Source organism: Carassius auratus, chromosome 38 (assembly GCF_003368295.1).
Source record: "Carassius auratus strain Wakin chromosome 38, ASM336829v1, whole genome shotgun sequence".
Classification (NCBI taxonomy): Eukaryota; Metazoa; Chordata; class Actinopteri; order Cypriniformes; family Cyprinidae; genus Carassius; species Carassius auratus.
Window position 1 is genome coordinate 5,981,951 of NC_039280.1, and position 21,728 is coordinate 6,003,678.

General features: G+C 35.1%; 2 protein-coding genes across 2 annotated transcripts; one reads left to right on the top strand and one right to left on the bottom strand.

Annotated features, from left to right (window-relative positions):
- The first annotated feature begins 1,107 nt into the window (after positions 1–1,107).
- On the top strand, positions 1,108–7,230 carry LOC113056773 (uncharacterized). Its single transcript, XM_026223617.1, has 8 exons — positions 1,108–1,790; positions 1,868–1,980; positions 3,737–3,840; positions 4,476–4,650; positions 4,718–4,835; positions 4,952–5,037; positions 5,150–5,238; positions 5,966–7,230. Exons 1-8 carry the CDS (start codon positions 1,335–1,337, stop codon positions 6,751–6,753), a joined length of 1,929 nt encoding a protein of 642 aa, XP_026079402.1. The 5' UTR covers positions 1,108–1,334; the 3' UTR covers positions 6,754–7,230.
- Positions 7,231–7,344: 114 nt separating this feature from the next.
- LOC113057472 (CD276 antigen-like) lies at positions 7,345–20,161 on the bottom strand. The gene is made up of 8 exons (XM_026224903.1): positions 19,949–20,161; positions 17,853–18,197; positions 17,456–17,740; positions 17,174–17,361; positions 10,751–10,853; positions 8,975–9,322; positions 8,578–8,862; positions 7,345–8,476 (listed from the first exon to the last, which is right to left on the bottom strand). Exons 1-8 carry the CDS (start codon positions 20,001–20,003, stop codon positions 8,286–8,288), a joined length of 1,800 nt encoding a protein of 599 aa, XP_026080688.1. The 5' UTR covers positions 20,004–20,161; the 3' UTR covers positions 7,345–8,285.
- Between the last annotated feature and the right edge of the window lie 1,567 nt (positions 20,162–21,728).

Below are 21,728 nucleotides of genomic sequence, written 5' to 3' on the forward strand. Positions count from 1 at the left end.
GGCAAGTCAAAACAGAATGAAACATTATCATTAAAAAATAAAGCAAATCAGTCAAGTGCATTAAACTGCACTTAATTATAATTTTATTACATTTTATATTATTATTTTTGGTACAAATAATCTTAGAATCCTTACATGAAAAGAAAGAGAGAGTGAGTATTTAACCGTTATCATGTAATATTTATTTGGTTTACTGTGGGGGCACACCATTTTTATTAGTATGCTGTCATGCACATGCATTAAATAAAATGATCATGAAAGTATTTTATTTATATTTAAATCCTGTATCCATTTGATGCTTGATGTGAGGAACAGACCCCAAATTCAAACCGTATTCATTGGCGATATGTATCTCCTTCCTCTGTAGCTATAGTAACTATTTAAAAATATGATGTTAAGAAGTTTTACAACAAGTTTTACAGCAGCGATATCAAACGTTCATAGGCTCTCATCGGTTTCGTCAGAGATTGCGACATGCCGTGTTTCCGGTGATGCGTGTTTTGAATGAGAATTGGCACCAATAATAAAACCTGTTTTCGCCCAGATCAGGGCCAGCTAAGGCTGATTAACTGGCTGAAATTCGGGCCGGTTATGGCATATGTGTGGCCCGAGTCTTTAATCCAGTTCTGGGCCATTTCCGGGGCACCATTCTTTGAGGTACTTGGGCCTAGGGAAAAGACATTGTGTGGCCCGGATCTGGGCCAGAAGACATTTGCTATGTGTGCATGTGTAGCCTATGTCATGAAAACATTTTATTAGCACTTTATACAAAATAATGTTTGAGACGCATTGAAAACTTAAAATTGCTGCTTACGTCTGTGTTCATCTATTACTAAAATACAGTAAATTATCATTTGATTAAAAAAATCCCGACTTTGTTCTGATGCCCTCAGGGAAATATGAATGACACACTACTGTAAACCAGTTCTATTCAGCCTGAAGTACACCAAGCCTTTATTTGTAAACAATAACTTCATCTAACTAAAATTACCATGGTTACTAAACAAATAATACCATTAGATCCTAGAGTTAGCACATAATATTTCTGTAATATGGCCAAATCAATTACAAAATCGTACACAAAAGAACGCGCCCTCTCTTGCTTCAATTAAGCGTCTACGCACCAATAAGATTAGCTGATTTATAAACCAATGGGATTGGAGGTGGGCGGGGCGACACCTATCACCCCGCCCCGTCCTCCAGGCTGCACTCTGGACACCAATCACCCCTAACCCCGACCGAACCTTTCTCAAAAGGCCTTTTTGATTGTGTAGTTTCCACCTGTAGTAAAAACGATAAGACATAATAAAAAAACTTACTAGTAGATTATTGATATGAAAGTGAAAAGCATAACTCGCGTAGTTCTATGTTTGATTCTTGGCATTTTCTCCAGCCCAACACTGTTAAATTGTGTCTCAGGTTCATCTTCATTAGATAAAAAAGCCAATCACCAAAGAAGAGCTCGCGAGAAAGACTCTGGGAAAATTATAGTGCGCGATCCGTTCACAAACACGCCAGACGTCACGCGCCGGAGGCCGGTGCCTGTCCTGCGGATCCGAGGCCGAACACCTGGAGAGGATCACCTGCACACATACAGCCGGCTCCCTGAAGTATCGGTCATTTGTTCACGCTCTGGATTCGTTTTAAGGGTAAAAAAGAATTTCTACGGTTTCTCAGCCATCGCAGAGGAGCTGACGCTCGGAGAAACCTGCAAAAGTAACGGGGTGCTTCAGCCGTATAACGATCTGCTCTTCACGTATGCACTTACCGACTGTCAGGGAGAACAACAGGTGAGCGTAATTTCAAAAGAATGTAGTTTGTCATTTATCATTGCCAAATAATGACACGACCCATTTCCAACTGAAAGGTGTTTCCTGATTACGTTGCTTACAAATATGTCCTGCATTACGTGCCGCGATCATACCGAGACACACGTTTCTATCACAGAGTCCACGTGGGTTTGGAGTGTCGCTATAAAAGGTAATCCATCCGGTTCTCAATAAGAGTCAGAGAGGCTGCACACAATACGAATAATGTTCGTGTTACATGAACATTTGTATTCATTAATAACTCCCATTTAACGGGTTTCCTTGAGATTTTCTAATGTGTTTTTAGTTTCGATAAAAACAAAGTATGTGGTAAAAATTAATTGACGATAGCTTACTCTACAACCAATGTTCCCTCTAATCTGCGCGCAGAAAAAATAAATTGGGAAAAACTTAAAAAAATGAGTTGGGAAAGCCATTTGATTGAATTCTATTAAAAATCTATGTTTGGTTATGAAACATCTTCACAAACTGTCTTTTCAAATACACAGTAGCCTATTATTTCTGTCCTACAGTCATTTATATTAATCACAGAAATACTGGGATAAAGTTTATAGTTCAGATATAAACACTGATGGCAGCGATCAAAATATAACAAATGCCTGTTGAAAGTACTGCGCTTCAAATAACGTTCGTGTCGATTACACTGTTTTGCCACTAAGTGGCGAAAAGTGTCTTAAAAATGTATTTGTCAATGAATTAATTTTTCATTTAAGAGAATCATTCAAAAACGCTGATTCATCCAGTAATGGAACAAGTGTAGTAGGTTTATGAGTGAGTAGTTGAATCAGTGATTTAAACAACTCTTTCATTATTTTAATATTAAAACGTAGGGGTATTAAATATATTATATATACACTACCAGTCAAAGATTTTTTATATATATATATATATATATATATATATATATATATATATATATATATATCGTACAGATCTCAGCTTTAGTTTTGCTTCAGTTTGTTTTCTATACTATCAGTTTAAATAGTTTATTTTGATATTATATGATGTAATGTTAGGCCTGTATTATAAACCTAAAAAAATATTGACCTTGATTTTAATGGAGTCTCTTGCTCACCTAGGATGTATTTATTTAAAAATCAAGAAGGTACAGAAAAAAACAGTGATATTGTAAAATATTATTGCAATTTCTAATTTTGGTTTCTGATTTCAATACCTATACTTTACAATATAATTTATTCTATTGAAGCAAAGCTGAATTTCAGCATCATTAGCCTACTCCAGTCTTCTCTCCAGTGTCACATGATCCTTCAGAAATCATTCTAATATGCTGATTCATTATCAGTGTTGAAACTGTTGTCCTGCTTAATATTTTTCTTTTGGAAACTGTTACTTTTTTCTTTGAATCTTTAATTTATAAAAAGTTAAAAAGAACGGTAATTATTAAAAATATTTTCTAACCATAAGTCTTTGCTATACATTTTATCCATTAACACATCCTTGCTAAATAAATTTTCATTAACTTTCATTATTTTTCTTTAAAAAAGTTTTTAAGTTTCTTTAAAAAGAAGAAAGAAAACAATTTCTGACCCCAAACTTATGAATAGTATATTTTGATTATAAATTTTGATTACATTGATTATAAATCCGCATTATTTGAATGATTTCTGAAAAATCTTGTGACACTGAAGACTGGAGCAATGATGCTGAAAATTCAGCTTTGCTTAACAGGAATTAATTATATTGTAAAGTATATTATAATAGAAAACATTTATTTTAAATTGCAATTTTTCACAATGTAAATGTTAAATGTAAATGTCTATTAAACACATTAAAATGCACAAATTCAATAAAACAAATTATTTGAATAAACATACATTTGATGTTCAGCATTGTCTGACATTGGTTAGGTCACATGACATGACAACACTGTTTTGTTTATTATTTAGGGAGCATCATGTGCACAGTCTGGTGGTGAGACCCACATCTAGGACCCTGTTGCACAAACTTATCAGGAGCAGATCTGGTGACTTTTGGATTCAGCTGATGGACAGTAAGACCACGGGTCACACGACAAGCTGTATTTTTCTGAAGAAATACACTAGATTATATAAAGGAATACATTATCATTATGCAATAACAGTCTTGTATCACACATTTTCCACTGTCTGTACTTGACAGATAAACATCGCATACCTTCAACACAACAGATTTCTACAGAGACTTCTTGCCAGTTGTATCATTGTATAATTATATAAAAAGTTTTAAAACAACGCTAGAATAGTTTGTTTGTGAATATGAACTTTACTAAACAAAGGCAACATTTTAATTGTGTTGTCAGTTTTGTTAGGTTTAAAAGGCAAGCAGTTGCAACAACATGCATGCACTTCATAGATCAACTCTGATATATGTCAGGGAATCCCTTATGCAGTGCTTGTAAGCACGTAGCAGAGGAGATTATATATAGCAGGAAATATCTTGTATAATGCACTGTAAGCATGCAACAGGGGAGATTGAGGAGTTGCATTACAAAGTCTGTGCTAACACAATGCATGTTGTAACTTGCCCAGAAGCATTTTGGTTTTTACTTTCCCACACTCTGAAGTACGTTTTTGACCTAACCCTGATTTAATCTGTAAATCTGACACTGTAAAATGATACTAATGGTGTTATGTATCTATACTGTAGGTTCCTGGTCCTCTCCAGTCAGGTCTGCTGTGTACCTTCTGGGTCAGCAGGTGAATGTGCAGGTCTCCACACGACATCATTACCAAGGGGTCAAGCTTTTTATCAACAGCTGTTATGCAGCTACAGTCAACACTTTGAGTCAAGCAACCAAACACAGTATCATAGACAATTATGGGTGAGTGGAGCAAAACACTGACTTTGTGGAACATTTCTCAGACAAACACTGTCTCGCACACATTCAGGTGTTTACGAGAAAGCCGGATAAATCCAGGTGCTTCAAGATTCAGGTTCTCCAGGGCAGACAATGTTGTTCAGTTTTCTTTTGGTGCTTTTCAGTTCATTGAAGCCCCAGATGCCCAGGTGTGTTTGTACATTTGATTCTTTTCTCACTGTTGAAAAGGCAAAACTGTGCTGTGCATTGTGTTGCATTAATTCTTAGTGTGATTCACTAAGTTCTGTTTTGTGGTTTATTGTAGATCGCACTCCATTGTGAGCTCTCTGTTTCTGGTGGTGGACCTAGTCATATGCAGAAGTCTTGTTTTTACAGCCACACCCATAAAAGGTTAACAAGACTAAACATCTGTCTCTGTGATGTAAAGGTCATGAATAACTCTTTTCTATCATAAAAACACTCTTGTACCACAATTGTTCAACCAAAACAAATCATTTGTCAGATGGATCTCCGTGTTTGGTCCAGATTCTGTTTGTGACTGCTGTGATTCAGTCTGCAACCAGACCAAAACCAAACGGATAACGCACGAAGGCAAGTAAATCATCAAACACAAAGCCAGTTGTAGTAGTCACATATTTTTAATATGGGATCATCACTTTATTTCTTGCTATGCTGGTCAAAAAAGTCCTTATCAGATGACTGCACCAAAAACAAGTGTGTATGTTCATGATAGTTTGGTGAATCAGCTAAAAAAGAAAAGGTCAAATTAAAGAAAAAAACCTGCACATGATGTCCACAGAAGGAATGCTGAAGAACATATTTAGTACAAAGTATTATTTTTATTTATTATATAATACTTATTAAATTACTTTTAATTCTTTAGTTATTTTTATATTTTCAGTTTATTAGTTTAGTAATTTTATGTGCATTTGTCTTTTTATTAGTGTTTATTTCTATTCTATCTTTACACTTTTTTGACTAATTTGTTTTAATTCAGCTTTATATTAATTACTGAAAACACATTTTAGCAGGTTACAACAGTTGACAATAAGTAGATTTTGTCAGTGCACAGACAGTGAAATCATAATATATATGTCATGGGGTGATTGTTTTCTTTTTCCTTCGTTTTACTGTGTTATTTTGGTCGCAAATTATTTCCTGTATATTTATGAGTGCAAGGTTGTAGATTTAAATAGATTGGTATTTAGTAAAATTTTAGGTTTTAGGTTAAAATGGGGAAATGAGTTCACAGGAAACAACAGCTCGCACAAAGAAAATAAAGGTCTTGACATTTGCTCTTTTTTTTTCTGTGCATCAGGGTTTGTAAGCAGTGATCAAGTGCTCTTCTCTGACCCTTTAACGTCTCCTTTCTCAACTTTGCCTTCCTCAACTCTGGAATCAATTCCCATTGCTCATAGAAGTGATGATGTTATCTTATTTGAAGCTAAACTGGCCAAAGAGTCCCAGACCTCATACACCCACAAGGACTTTGTTGCCTCTGTTTCCCTGATATCTTCTGAGGAGGTTCATGATAAGATACCGCACGCATCTAACACCAGCACAGTTGAGTTCATAGAGGAGGAAAGGAAAGAGATAGAAGAGGAGAAACATGGGGATGTGGAGATTATTCTAGCAATCAGTAAGAGTATTGTAGGATCTGAAAGGCCAGATTTAGATCCTATGAAGAAGCTTGGCATTGCATCCTTGGATTTGTATGGAGACAGGAAAATGCAGAACCTGACAAAGGGTTCAAATTACTCCCAGAAGAAAGGTCAGAGAGTGGAACAAGTTATTCAGGAGGACAAAGGTTCCACAAAGACTTCACTTATGATCAATGAGACCATGGAGGAACATCCTAATATGGATGAATCAACAATGGGAGACAGTGGCACTGGGCAACTAAATGTGTTTCTGCCACCATTCATCTCAGAGGAAAAGAATTCTTCTGAAAATAATAAGGAAGGTTTGGGATTCCTGCTAATTTCACCATTTGAGGAGAAACCAGATTTTCCACTCGGATCCGATGAGCTGGTAGAGAAAGGTGTTGTAAGAAAACTAGACCTTGCCCATGACTCAGATGATGATTATTTTTCAGATGGAATTTAAGTCTTTACAAAGAAACCAGAGTCATGCAATGCTTAGAAATTCAAACTGGGTTTGCAGGCAGTTTTCTTGGTTTATAATCCATGTATTGAGAGATATTAAATTACTTTTCTTACATGATTTCCATGGTAATGCCTTTTTATTCTATGTTTAAACCAAGCCTTATTTAAGTCTTGAATCAGAACCTCCTGTTAATTGTAATCTCTAGAAGAAGCGTTCATATCTAATGTCATTATGGGTTTTCAGGCGCACGTTTGGTCTTGCTCTCTTTACAATTAAATTTCAAGACCTTTGGGGAAAATCAGATTAACTTTTGTTTACTCAATGCATGGACTATTTCCATCACGTCAGTTTTAGATCTAAAGACATTTTGTGTTCCTCACTCACACCGGCCTTTTTTATGTGTGTGATCATCTCCACAGAACTGTTATGGTTGTGAATTTGAATAAACTGTGTCTACTGCCATTATTTCTGCAACAATTCCACCTGATTATTTGCTTTCTGTTTGCACTAACTAACATGATTTTTTTTTTTAAAGGGAAAAAAACTAGATGTACATGTATAGTCATGTTATGTGAAACAACACCGCTGAGATTCTTTGCATGTATGGACTTTATTGTTTTTTATACAGTGTTTTCTTAATGTAATAAGATCCACCTATCACAGATGCAAGTATGACCATTCTGAATAGAACATGTGGAATATTAAAATCACAAATATCATTAGTGGTTTTACACAGTCCATACAAATTGAAATATCTATACAGCACAGTACAAAAAGGTTTCACACACAAGAAAATAAAACCGTCAAAAAATGTTGATTTTGTAAATTCCATTTTTGACAATAAATAGTTAAAACATTAAAATAGTTAAAACGTTTTTAATTGACTGCAACCTCCCCCTGCCATCAGGTAAAATAAATGATCTCAATATTGAATATTGCACAGCAGAAAATAATGCTGCACATAATGTTGTGAGTGACAAAATTCTGGGCCTTTGAAGACTAGCACCAAAAAAAAGTCCAGGGGCCATGTGCATAAATTGTTTAGACTTGTCTTAAAAAGTGAATAATGCCATTTTCTTTTCTTATACTGGTCATAACTTTTTAAAATCAGTTTCTAAAATGTATACTGCTCTAATCTGCATTGAAATGCAAGACTGGTTACCCTTTGGCTAACTGGTAGTTTGTCAACATACATTTTAAGACAGTCATAACATGGCTTTATATATGCAACTGGCCTCTGGTTAGTTCAGATGGGAGAGACAATACAATTCTGTTTTATATGGCACTAGAATGATTGTTTGAAATGTTACGTACAGTAATGTAAAGGATCAGTGCATGTAACTAATAAAATTTGTACTATTTGTTAAAAGCTGCCAAGGTTAGTAAATAACATCAAATAAATATATAAATGCATTAGTCAACAACATTTGAAGTGGATCAAAACCTTCCATCAAAGTTGTCCTAAATCCTGTGTATTTAATTGTAAACAATATAAAAATCTATCTAATTGTAACATAAGCATTATGGGCTTATTAAACTTTTTCCATTAAGAAATTGGATTTAATTTCTGTAAAGCCATTTTGTTTTGTCTGTTCTCTTCTTTTTCCTGTAATGAACACAAACAATACACTCATCCCGATCAGCAGCAGGAGAAGAATAACTGGGATAAATAGGAAGCACCCATGACATCTGTATGTGGACTGTCCTTGTCTGTTATTCTTATCTGTACAAACAAATTGAATTGAAATAAAGCAAACATCAGTTAAACACTTATTGAGGATTCAAGAGCATATTAAAATGACTTCTGTTTTTGAAAGTCCTTACCGGAGTAGAGCTGGATGTCTCTCCTGATGTCTTGTCTCAGGGGTGTGTTGTGCAGTACGAACGTCAAAGAAGAATTTGACACGTTTGTGAGATTTATCCAACTAGACACAACGTAAAGTCCTGACTGTGTGTCCTGCATGAGGCGTGTTTGTGTCTGGTTAGTGATGTCTGAGTTCTCCATCAGCCACTGCAGTGTAGGAGAAGGGTAACCTCCATCTGAAGTCACCAGAAGATTCACTCCATCAGTTAACACTGAGAACTGCAGACGAGGTTCAGAGTAGAATGCTAAAAAACACAACAGTAAAAGCCATTAAACACAAGGGCAATTACACAAGGACCTTAACATTGATTTACATGAATTTCTAATAACATTACTTAGCCCATGTTGCTTTGTTACCTCCAATTTTCACTCCAAAGCTCTTCTTCTGGCTGCCAGTGTTTGTGCTGACGGAGCAGGTGTACACACCGGCGTCCTGAACAGTGACTTTGTCCAGTCTGAGTGATGCGTTTCCTCTTGCCATCTCCTGAATGAAAAGACTGGTGCGGTTGACAAAATGTCTGTTCTGACGGTCGAGCTGGTCCTGACTGTAGTAGAAGCTGTGAACAACATCCAGTCCACGCTGCCAGGTGATAACGGTGCTTTTCAGATCCCATGAGCTGTCCACAGGGAAGGAGCAGCTGAGGATCAGGGCCTCGCCGTAAAACCCAGTGACAGTGTCTCTGGGAACAGTAATCTCAAACTCAGCTAGAAAGAGAAGGAGAGAAAAACAAGAACATTTGATTACCATAATCACTCGTTACTTGGTTGATGAGACGAGTATTTCAGTATGTTTATATTATTTAAAATTTTTGTTGTATTTATAAACCTTTATGAGGAACAATGTAATGATCTAGCTGTTGAGGCTGTAATGCATTTTTTTTTTAAACTAAGTAACTATCTTATTTACCTTTTTATAATCTGAAGAACCTTCTGTCGCCACAAAGAATCTTTTGTGAAACCGAAAGGTTCTTCAGATATTAAAGGTTCCTTATGCAATAGACAAAAAGTTCTTCTTTGGCATAATGAAAGAAGCAGCTTTATTTTTAAGAGTGAAGGATAAATGAAATGTGGGGATTGAACCACACTGAAACTCAAAAAAAAAAAAAAACTGTTTCCTTATGACATTATACATGAGTTATGAAAAACCCCTATGCCACCTACACCACAAATCAGGCAGAACAAGGAATGGATAATCGTTATTTTTAGTAAGTTGATAGGAATGCTGAATAGTCTCAATTTTGCTTGACTGATTGATAAATAGAGTAAAAGATCAGTTAGTTCTAAGCATTTCAGTAAGTTGAAGAATTTTAAGTTCTACTGAAACTCAAAATAAGTTTGTGATCATATTACGGCTGTTTTTTCTACATTTTAATTCAGTTTTTTAAAACTTTTTTCTGTTTACTCTTAGGACAGAAAAAAAATGTCACTAGGGTGGTAACCTTTTAAATTGTGCTAAAACTAAACACATTTATTTTTATAGTAATAATAAGTACCTTTAAGGTATTAAATAACCATTTGAGATTAATAAAGTACAAATATGTACCTTGTATCCTATGTATCTTAGGGTACTCGTAAACTGCTATGAACATAACACATTGTCATTATGCTACCCTATAAATGCAGAACACAGCATCTGTGCTGTAACAGAAGGGTTTGCTTCTGTTAATGTTTAGAGAAAGTGCCTATGTAACAATCATAATTTAAAAGACCTAGAATATATTTTTTTTCAGTTTCAGTGTTAACATATTACATATTTGATGTCCTTAACGTTACAACATTCTCTACTGAATAAAATTCAAAACACGTGCACTGCATAGACTACGTGTAAGCATGGATATCTTTTAAAAAAATAATAAATATGTTAAAGTTATCCTTAAGCTGTGGCATGCAGAGCCTATTGACTACTTATTTATGTTATTTTGAGAAGCCTAATGTTTGTTTAGCCCTGTTTTGGAGTCTTAGAATAAGTAATAATATAATTCTATTGTATAATATTGCAATCGTTCAGTTTTACCTCTATGAATATAACGACTCTGTAAATATCGTCTGAATAATCTGGACTTTTTTGAGCGCCTCCTTAAAGGTTATTTTAAGATTTTATTATAGTTTGAATAATTTATGAGAAATACTCACTGAAACATGAAGCTTTAAAAAGAAGGAGAGACAGGCACAACACTTTCAGGTTCATATCACGATCCACGGCCGCTGGTAACAGGAAAATCCTCTGTAAAGCCCGGAATCACAGCAGATGAACTTTGAGATGGTGTCCGCTGTTGTCTGTCGGGGAGGCGGTTCGAGATCAGCAGCAGAGATCCTGTCTATGATCACACCTGACGAACTTTGAGATGTCAGTCCACAGCGCCATTCTATTTATCTTAAACTCCGCCTCTCTCCAGCATCATAGTTTCGCTTGTCACTGATAAGAGAGAATTATATGGAACTGAACTCTCGTTTCATCTCTTTGTAGTAATATCAGATTTGTAGTAATATCCAAAAATAGATTGTTTGTGTCAAAATGATCCATTTTTCTTTTATGCCAGAAATCATTAGGATATTAGGCTATGTAAAGACCAGCGCTAGCCTACTATGAAGATATTTTTTGGACTTGTAATAATTGTATCTCGGCCAGATGTTGTCTTATTCTTACAAACCATCCATCAAACCATAATCCTATATTAAGATTTCAGATGATGTATAATTCTCAATTATTTATTTAATAATGCGAGATTATTTTTCTATTTTGTTTACTGTTACTTGATCTGCTTTTTTTCAAATTTATTTATTTATTTTAAATCTCTCTCTCCTCTTGTGAATTTTATTTTAATTTTTTTTTCTTTTTGCTATGTATTTTTGCCTATTCTTGAACCCCTGGCTCTTTTCTGCGGCGCATGTTTTTTCACATTTGTATTTCCTAAGCAAGTGTTTAATACAAAAATAAATAAATAAATACAAACAATAGAGAATGATCTTATATATAATTATATAGGCCTACATTATCATAGAAGTAGGCTACTAAACAAAAGCGGGATAATATGTATTAATAATGTTAATTACTATAGTATTAATATCAATTAATGTTTAAGAGCACGCGTTTTTTAAATATAATGTGGTGATGCCATTTAAGTTCTTGGGGATGAAATGGTATGTTTCCACGGGTATAAATGGAGATGAGACGTAGCCTACGTTAAAAAGGATCATTTGAGCCACTTAATTCACAGTGGGGCTTAGGAATAATACGGACACGTTGAGTGAATGTTTAACTTTGTGAGTCTTTAACTTGAACACCATCAAGTGCGCGGGGCGGTGCGAGTAATGATCCACAGATATGTTATTATTTTCATTCATGCATGGGTTAAAGAGATGGTAATTTTTCTTTTTGTAAATCTAAAAGTTAGGTGGTGCATTTAAATGTAGGCTAGTAGTTTCCAGCATTCTGACCAGAGGACTTGAGGTGGTGGTATCTACAGTGGCGATAAGCTACGTGTGTGTGCATTTTGATCGTTTGGAAATCTTTGTATTTGTTCTTACATGTTTTTGTTCTTGAATGATATTTTTAACAGCAAGACGAATACCCCAGTTCTGAAGTGGGTAGCCTACCTGTGAGTCCCGGGATAGTTTCCGGGGTGGGGTAGTCGAATCATTGCCATGATTGGTGCGGTTTAAAGCTTTTGTTGGCAGACTGCCACAGTAACAGCAACGCCCCAAATATTGTGCTCTATTGATCTAAGCTATTGGCTACTGTTGCTATCATAAAAAGCTCGTGATAAAGGCATATGCGAAACTCGCTTTATAGTGCTTGTTTCATAACGCTTTTTATAGCTGTTTCATGATGTTATTTTGCTAACAATCTTCATCTTATTATCTCCCACTATGCATCTCTTTTCCTTCATGCAATCTCTTTCTCTCTCTCTCTCTCTCTCTCTCTCTCTTTCACACACACACACACACACACACACACACACACACACACATTGATTTATTGGCATAAATCATAGACGGAGTGTTTTACATAGAAGTGATATTTATTAAACCCCAATCCTCGCCATCCTAAATTAAACCCTAACACAAACCTCTACAGTTCACGAAGGACAGAACTTCATGAGATTAGCATTATCAGGTAAACAAACAATGCTACAAAAATAACAAAACGTTGTTTTTGCGTTGTCGTTATACTGGTTATTAAATCGCTTAAAGACAAAATTACAGACCCATAGCAACCCGAACAACGAGAATGGCAAGGACGCTCTCGACGCGCCTATCTGACATCACGGAAACATTACGTAATACGTCACAAGGCATAATTGTTTACATAAAAAACTGTAGTATCATAAAAAAAAAACCACTGTAGTATCATGTTATCAAAATCACACACTGAGGGCAGAGTAATTATTGGGGATTGTGCAACCCAAAGGTCAGTGACAGAGTTTGGACAAACTTGATATTAATTAGTATAAATTAATTTATTCAAGACAGTCCTGTTACTTGTTGGTCTAATGCACTTTTAAAATGTTTGTCCAACAAAATGTAGTATAATATTTGTATATATGAACTATATATTTTATATTTTTATCAAATTTCCTAGATGTCCCCACAAGTATATTAATACTAGTACATTTTGACCTTGTGAGGACATTTTTTTCCCCCATAAGAAAACAAGCTTATAAATCATACAGAATAAAGTGTTTTAAAATGGTAAATGTTTTCAAAATAGCAGAAAGTTTTGTGTGAGGGGTAGGTTTAGGTGTTGGAAGATTTTATATTTTTCTGACTGTGCATTTAACTCTTCTATCTACATAACGACATAGGCCAATGATAATACTTGCTTAATTTCTTCATAATACATTTATCAGTGCATCGTTTTGTATTATTTGTCTGATGATGTTCAGTTATCCATACTTCAACCATACATAACCAAAAGCATTTTACTATTCCACATGAATTAAGGTGATTTTGGCCTTTTATCAAATACTTTTCATTGTCCCACATTAGGAAGCTGCAAGCTGGAAGAGCACTAATATGTCTATAATTTATTTTATGAATGTCTTTTCTGCATTTTCTCTTATGATTTGTTCACATCCTGTTTTTTTTTTTTTTTTATATTGATGCTTTTAAACAAATATTTATCGGGAGTGTTTATGCTGAGATTTCATGTAAATTTCATGGATGTAGCCACAGAAAAAAAGTAATGTAACTAGTAATGTAACTAATTACTTTAAAAAATAAAGTAATCAGATCAGCAACTTGTTTACTTTTAAAAGGAGTAATCAGTCATTTAATTACATTTTCAGAGAAACTTGCCCAACACTGCTCATTAATTCATTAATTGATTAATGAATTAATCATTGGCTGATTCATTCAGGAACAAAACAGCGTCATGTTGCTCAAAGACAGAAATTGTAATTATATATTTTGGCGAAATAGAGCAAAAACAATATTGTCAATATTGTGTCTAAAACATAAGTGTCTTAATATTAAACTCTTGTTTATTGAACTTCTGTATAAAATCAACATCACATTTGTAATAATGCTTCTTTTTGGTGGAAAAAAATCTTCACGTGATGCTGATTAACTATATGAAATGATATATACAGTATTGTTCAAAATAATAGCAGTACAATGTGACTAACCAGAATAATCAAGGTTTTTCGTATATTTTTTTATTGCTACGTGGCAAACAAGTTACCAGTAGGTTCAGTAGATTCTCAGAAAACAAATGAGACCCAGCATTCATGATATGCACGCTCTTAAGGCTGTGCAATTGGGCAATTAGTTGAATTAGTTGAAAGGGGTGTGTTCAAAAAAATAGCAGTGTGGCATTCAATCACTGAGGTCATCAATTTTGTGAAGAAACAGGTGTGAATCAGGTGGCCCCTATTTAAGGATGAAGCCAACACTTGTTGAACATGCATTTGAAAGCTGAGGAAAATGGGTCGTTCAAGACATTGTTCAGAAGAACAGCGTACTTTGATTAAAAAGTTGATTAGAGAGGGGAAAACCTATAAAGAGGTGCAAAAAATGATAGGCTGTTCAGCTAAAATGATCTCCAATGCCTTAAAATGGAGAGCAAAACCAGAGAGACGTGGAATAAAACGGAAGACAACCATCAAAATGGATAGAAGAATAACCAGAATGGCAAAGGCTCAGCCAATGATCACCTCCAGGATGATCAAAGACAGTCTGGAGTTACCTGTAAGTACTGTGACAGTTAGAAGACGTCTGTGTGAAGCTAATCTATTTTCAAGAATCCCCCGCAAAGTCCCTCTGTTAAAAAAAAGGCATGTGTAGAAGAGGTTACAATTTGCCAAAGAACACATCAACTGGCCTAAAGAGAAATGGAGGAACATTTTGTGGACTGATGAGAGTAAAATTGTTCTTTTTGGGTCCAAGGGCCACAGGCAGTTTGTGAGACGACCCCCAAACTCTGAATTCAAGCCACAGTACACAGTGAAGACAGTGAAGCATGGAGGTGCAAGCATCATGATATGGGCATGTTTCTCCTACTATGGTGTTGGGCCTATTTATCGCATACCAGGGATCATGGATCAGTTTGCATATGTTAAAATACTTGAAGAGGTCATGTTGCCCTATGCTGAAGAGGACATGCCCTTGAAATGGTTGTTTCAACAAGACAATGACCCAAAACACACTAGTAAACGGGCAAAGTCTTGGTTCCAAACCAACAAAATTAATGTTATGGAGTGGCCAGCCCAATCTCCAGACCTTAATCCAATTGAGAACTCGTGGGGTGATATCAAAAATGCTGTTTCTGAAGCAAAACCAAGAAATGTGAATGAATTGTGGAATGTTGTTAAAGAATCATGGAGTGGAATAACAGCTGAGATGTGCCACAAGTTGGTTGACTCCATGCCACACAGATGTCAAGCAGTTTTAAAAAACTGTGGTCATACAACTAAATATTAGTTTAGTGATTCACAGGATTGCTAAATCCCAGAAAAAAAAAATGTTTGTACAAAATAGTTTTGAGTTTGTACAGTCAAAGGTAGACACTGCTATTTTTTTGAACACACCCCTTTCAACTAATTGCCCAATTGCACAGCCTTAAGAGCGTGCATATCATGAATGCTGGGTCTTGTTTGTTTTCTGACAATCTACTGAACCTACTGGTAACTTGTTTGCCACGTAGCAATAAAAAATATACTAAAAACCTTGATTATTCTGGTTAGTCACATTGTACTGCTATTATTTTGAACAATACTGTATATATATAAATGTTTGCCACCCATCTTGAATTTTGTGATCATTCTAAATGCATTTTAATAAACGGAATCATGCAGCGAAAGAACGCCTAATTTACATGGTATAGCTCTTATGAGTTAAAGACAAATTAACTATAATTGTCCTTTTGGATTCTATTTCCACTGTGGGTGGCACTGGCACACTCTGGCACATCTGGCTATGCCACTGGAACATACTATACAGATGGATTATGTAAAAGTGTATGTACACTATTGGCAGAACTATGAACATATGAACATAATTTACACTATTGCAAAGGACAGTAAAGTGTATAGAAATTATTTCAGTGTGCAGATGGGTTACTAATTTTTTCTGGATGAACAGACAGTAGTGCAAGTAATAACAAGTTTACTGTTTTTTGCTTGTTGTAAATAAATAAATAAAGCAGTCAGATGTAGTGATGAGGAGGGGTGATGTCTGTGTTTACGTACCTGCTAGGGAGAGATACTGTATATACAATATCAGGAACACATGAAAGACTGCACAAGCTTGCCAAATTCTAATAGCTTTTTGTTTCTTTGTTTTCTCATCACACAAATTAAAGTAAAAAATGTCTCTGGCTTCCACTTATAAAAGCTAAATCTTACATCTATATATTTTTATTATTTAGTTTAATAAAGTTCAGCAGGTTATACTCTTTGAAGGAGTTTAACAGATATCTCTTTGACCTTGTTTGTTAAAAGAAAGTGATTGGACAGAAGCCAGAATTGTTTTTCCAAACACCTCTTACAAATTGATTCCAATATACCATTTTGATTTTGAAGTAACATCCTTCTGGAAAGGGGTTCTTAATGATCTGTAATAATTATTACAATGATAGGAAAAAATATATTTTAACTATTTGCACTATTAACTATTTCAACTCTGTCCCAAATATAATGAGCCAGCTTACCACAATCACACTTCACAGGAATTATAAAAAAAATAATAAATAAAATAAATATTTACATTTAATGCAGAAGGGTTTCTACAGGAGAAGTCAAGTGCTACTTAAACCAGGCAGTATGTCCTTGTATTACAGTTGATAAGCTTGTGTGTCTGATGAAAACAACATTAAATGTATTAAATTTTTATATTAAGTGTACATATCATCCAACGGTAATCTTCTACATTCCACGTCTCCTTCAAACCCCACTAAGTCCCATTTTATTTTTTCCGTTAAGCAGCTGCATTTCAGAATGGAATCCCATTTCCATAAAGCTGTTTAGTTTGGTCTGTTCTCTTGTCATTCATAAGTTTCATAAAAAGGATAACTCTTAGTTGAAGTGGTTTTGTAACATAAGCAGTATGATCGTATTAAACTTTTTCCATTAAGAAATTGGATTTAATTTCTGTAAAGCCATTTTGTTTTGTCTGTTCTCTTCTTTTTCCTGTAATGAACACAAACAATACACTCATCCCGATCAGCAGCAGCAGAAGAATAACTGGGATAAATAGGAAGCACCCATGACATCTGTATGTGGACTGTCCTTGTCTGTTATTCTTATCTGTACAAACAAATTGAATTGAAATAAAGCAAAAATCAGTTAAACACTTATTCAAGAGCATATTAAAATGACTTCTGTTTTTGAAAGTCCTTACCGGAGTAGAGCTGGATGTCTCTCCTGATGTCTTGTCTCAGGGGCGTGTTGTGCAGTAAGAACGTCAAAGAAGAATTTGACACATTCGTGAGATTTATCCAACTAGACACAACGTAAAGTCCTGACTGTGTGTCCTGCATGAGGCGTGTTTGTGTCTGGTTAGTGATGTCTGAGTTCTCCATCAGCCACTGCAGTGTAGGAGAAGGGTAACCTCCATCTGAAGTCACCAGAAGATTCACTCCATCAGTTAACACTGAGAACTGCAGACGAGGTTCAGAGTAGAATGCTAAAAAACACAACAGTAAAAGCCATTAAACACATGGGCAATTACACAAGGACCTTAACATTGATTTACATGAATTTCTAATAACATTACTTAGCCCATGTTGCTTTGTTACCTCCAATTTTCACTCCAAAGCTCTTCTTCTGGCTGCCAGTGTTTGTGCTGACGGAGCAGGTGTACACACCGGCGTCCTGAACAGTGACTTTGTCCAGTCTGAGTGATGCGTTTCCTCTTGCCATCTGAATGAAAAGACTGGTGCGGTTGACAAAATGTCTGTTCTGACGGTCGAGCTGGTCCTGACTGTAGTAGAATCTGTGTACAACATCTAGTCCACGCTGCCAGGTGATAACGGTGCTTTTCAGATCCCATGAGCTGTCCACAGGGAAGGAGCAGCTGAGGATCAGGGCCTCGCCGTAAAACCCAGTGACAGTGTCTCTGGGAACAGTAATCTCAAACTCAGCTAGGAAGTGAAGGAGAGAAATATATTAATCCTAAACATATACATTCTACATTATTGTTTTTGTTTAATCATAATACATAACCAAAGTTAAAGACTTTAACCTTATTACTCCAGTGCACTTTTCATAAAGAACAGTACTGAAATTCCATAATAATTTCAATAATTGCTCAAAATGACTCACTATAGCAGGGTGCTTTAAAAAGAAGCAGAAACAGGCAGAAAACTGTCACTCGAAGCTTAAGTGGGTTCATATTCACTGCGGCTGCAAACAGGTGAACTCCCTCCGTGAGGAGCTGGAGTCATCCGCGCAAATCAACACAAGCGATCCTGTTATGATCACACCAGATGAACTTTGTAACTTAAGTTTCTAAAATTACTCCAGCTAAACATACAGGTGAAACATAGCAAAATATGGGCTAAAAGTATTTAGCTATAGGTATCATTAGTTTCAAAGTCAATGTGATTGGGTAACCTAGACTTAATGAGATGCTTTCTATTAGATTTATTGAAGGTCATTTTAATCATTGGAAATACTCACTGAAACAGGAGCCTTCAAAAAGGAGAGACACTCAGAACACTTTCAGGTTCATATCACGGTCCACGGCCGTTGGTAAGAGGAAAATCCTCTGTAAATCCCTGAATTCCCTGAAATCTTTAAGCACACACATTTTTAAATATGACATGTTCAAAAGGTTGTGCTTTAATTTGTAGTAATAAATTCCTATTTTCTTAAACCGAGGTGCTGTTTAAAAAGGTTCCTTATATCCTTGTACATAAGCAGTGAAAAACACCTATGCCACATACATCTCACAAAACAGCACAATAACTGATATGAATTAATAGATCAATCCAGTAAAAGCAACCCCAACTGCTCCTTGGGCACTGCAGCAATATGGCTGGCCACTGATCTGGGTGTGTGTGTACATGGATGGGTTAAAATGAGAGCACAAATTCCATCTGTGCAGTAACAGAAGCATTTGCTTCTGTTATGGTTGAGAGAAAACGTCTTAAAATCAATGAAAAAGAAATTAATCAAAAGAAATGAATCAAAAGACACAAGCATTTTTGTTCAGGTTCAGTTTTGACATAATAGGCTACAGCATTTTGTCTTAAATGGTGTGTGTCTAACATTACAGTACTGAACAAAATTCACATTACATGCACTGCATACATGTATTGTTTCGTTTTTTTCGACTGCTTAAACACAAAATCTTTACTCGTCACACAGTTTCTGAAACCTGACACTCAAAACACCAGAACCACACACCAAATCTGCAAAACCATACAAATCTACAATTATTAGTTTTGAATTTCATAAAACACTTACTGCAAAACACAACACACAATTCTCTATGTAACAATAAAAATGTTTAACAGGAATTAAAATTATGGCAAAGGCATTTGCAAATGTTTGAGATGTTTTTGTGATATTTTGAATCCAGTGTTTTGTTCTGCAAGAGATGTGAGGCATTTTTTGTAAAATTATTGGATTTGTGTGTTTGTGTGAGTTATAAAAAAAAAAAGCAAAGTTTTGAACATGTAAGCATTTGAACAAAACTGTAAAAAACTGTTTATTTATTTATTTATTTTTTAAGTAATGTTGTTTCGCTGTATTTTATGGATTCTTATAGGCAGAATATTTTCATATATTTCAGCTTTATGAATATAATAACTGTAAATATTTTGAGTGGCTCCTTAAAGGTTATTTTAAGATTTTATTATAGTTTGAATAATTTATGAGAAATACTCACTGAAACAGGAGGCTTTAAAAAGAAGGAGAGACAGGCACAACACTTTCAGGTTCATATCACGATCCACGGCCGTTGGTAACAGGAAAATCCTCTGTAAAGCCCGGAATCACAGCAGATGAACTTTGAGATGGTGTCCGCTGTTGTCTGTCGGGGAGGCGGTTCGAGATCAGCAGCAGAGATCCTGTCTATGATCACACCTGACGAACTTTGAGATGTCAGCCCACAGCGCCATTCTATTTATCTTAAACTCCGCCTCTCTCCAGCGTCATAGTTGCGCTTGTCACTGATAAGAGAGAATTATATGTGACCCTCGACCACAAAAACAGTCCTAATAAGTCTATGACAAAGTCCATTTCAAGGATTTCTATATAGTATATTTTAGGGCTGCACGATTCTGGATAAATTGAGAATCACGATTTTTTGATCTCATATAGAGATCACGATTCTCCTGCGATTCTTTATTATTATTATTATTATTATTATTATTATATATTTTTGAACGGCAAAACAGCATATTAGAATGATTTCTGAAGATCATGTGACACTGAAGACTGGAGTAATGATGCTGAAAATACAGCTGCACACCACAGAAATAAATTACATTTTAAAATACATTCAAGTGAAAGCAGTTATTTTAAATGGTAAAAAAAAATATTTCAAAACTTTACTGTTTTTGCTGTACTTTGGATCAGATAAATATAGTTTGGTGAGCAGAAGAGACTTTAAAAAAACATTACACATCTTATGGTTCAAAAACTTTTGACTGGTAGTGTATATATAATATATTTAAAACTCCAGTTTTTTTAATATTAGAATGATGAAAAAGTTGTTTAGATCACTGATTCAAGGACTCACTCATAAACCTACTACACTTGTTTCATTTCTGTTTTTGAACGATTCTCTTGAATGAAAAATTAATTCAATGACAAATAAATTAAGACACTTGTCGCCACCTATTGGTGAAACAATGCAATCGACACAAACGTTATTTAAAACTCAGTACTTTCAAAAGGGGATTTGTTATATTTTGATCGCTGCCATATAGACATCAATGTTTATATTTAAACTATAAAATTTATCCCAGTATTTCTGTGATAATATAAATGACTGTAAGACAGATATAATACTGTGTAGTTGAAAAGACTGTTTGTGAAGATGTTTCTTAACCAAACATGGTAAGAGCTCTCTCTGTGTCAGCGGCAGTGCGCGCACGGATTTGAATGATCCGGTAAGACTTTGTCAAAGGTTTAACAGACTCGGGGAATAGTTGTCTTTTAGAAATGAGATCGAGAGGGTGTCTGAATCGAGATCGCGATCTTTTAACGATTAATCGTGCAGCTCTGGTATATTTCTATAGTCTTTGTCTAGAGGATTATGTCTCCCTCCTGTAACAAACTGGTAACTAAAACTTTTAACGTGCTGATTTTTTGGTAATTTTGTGTAATTCTTAATTTAAAATATTCATTTGTTTTGTAGGAAAGATTGTTATGTTTATTGTTATGTGATCTGGTTCTCTTATATATTTATTTTTACAGTGCCTATAATAAGTATTGAACGTAACATTTTTCCCAGTAGCCTAAATATATTAAAGGTGCTGCCGTTGACATGGCATGTTCACCAGATATCAGTAACAATCCAATAATCCATACAAAGATAACAATACAATACAACAATAAATTAATTTTTTAATAGGCCTAGTTCATACAAAAACAACTGGACTATACGTTTGGGATCATTGTCTTGCTGGAATGTCCACCCTTGTTTCATCTTCAACATCCTG

What these genes read in the sequence shown, in the direction of transcription:
- LOC113056773 (XM_026223617.1), top strand. Translation starts at nt 1,335, where the DNA reads ATGAAAGTGAAAAGCATAACTCGCGTAGTTCTATGTTTGATTCTTGGC. An exon ending in TTGGAGTGTCGCTATAAAAG is followed by an intron (nt 1,981 to 3,736) that starts GTAATCCATCCG and finishes TTTATTATTTAG; the next exon opens with GGAGCATCATGTGCACAGTC. An exon ending in TTGGATTCAGCTGATGGACA is followed by an intron (nt 3,841 to 4,475) that starts GTAAGACCACGG and finishes TCTATACTGTAG; the next exon opens with GTTCCTGGTCCTCTCCAGTC.
- LOC113057472 (XM_026224903.1), bottom strand. Translation starts at nt 20,003, where the DNA reads ATGAACCTGAAAGTGTTGTGCCTGTCTCTCCTTCTTTTTAAAGCCTCC. An exon ending in TTTTAAAGCTTCATGTTTCA is followed by an intron (nt 9,323 to 10,750) that starts GTGAGTATTTCT and finishes TTCTCTTTCTAG; the next exon opens with CTGAGTTTGAGATTACTGTT. An exon ending in CTTTGGAGTGAAAATTGGAG is followed by an intron (nt 8,863 to 8,974) that starts GTAACAAAGCAA and finishes TGTGTTTTTTAG; the next exon opens with CATTCTACTCTGAACCTCGT.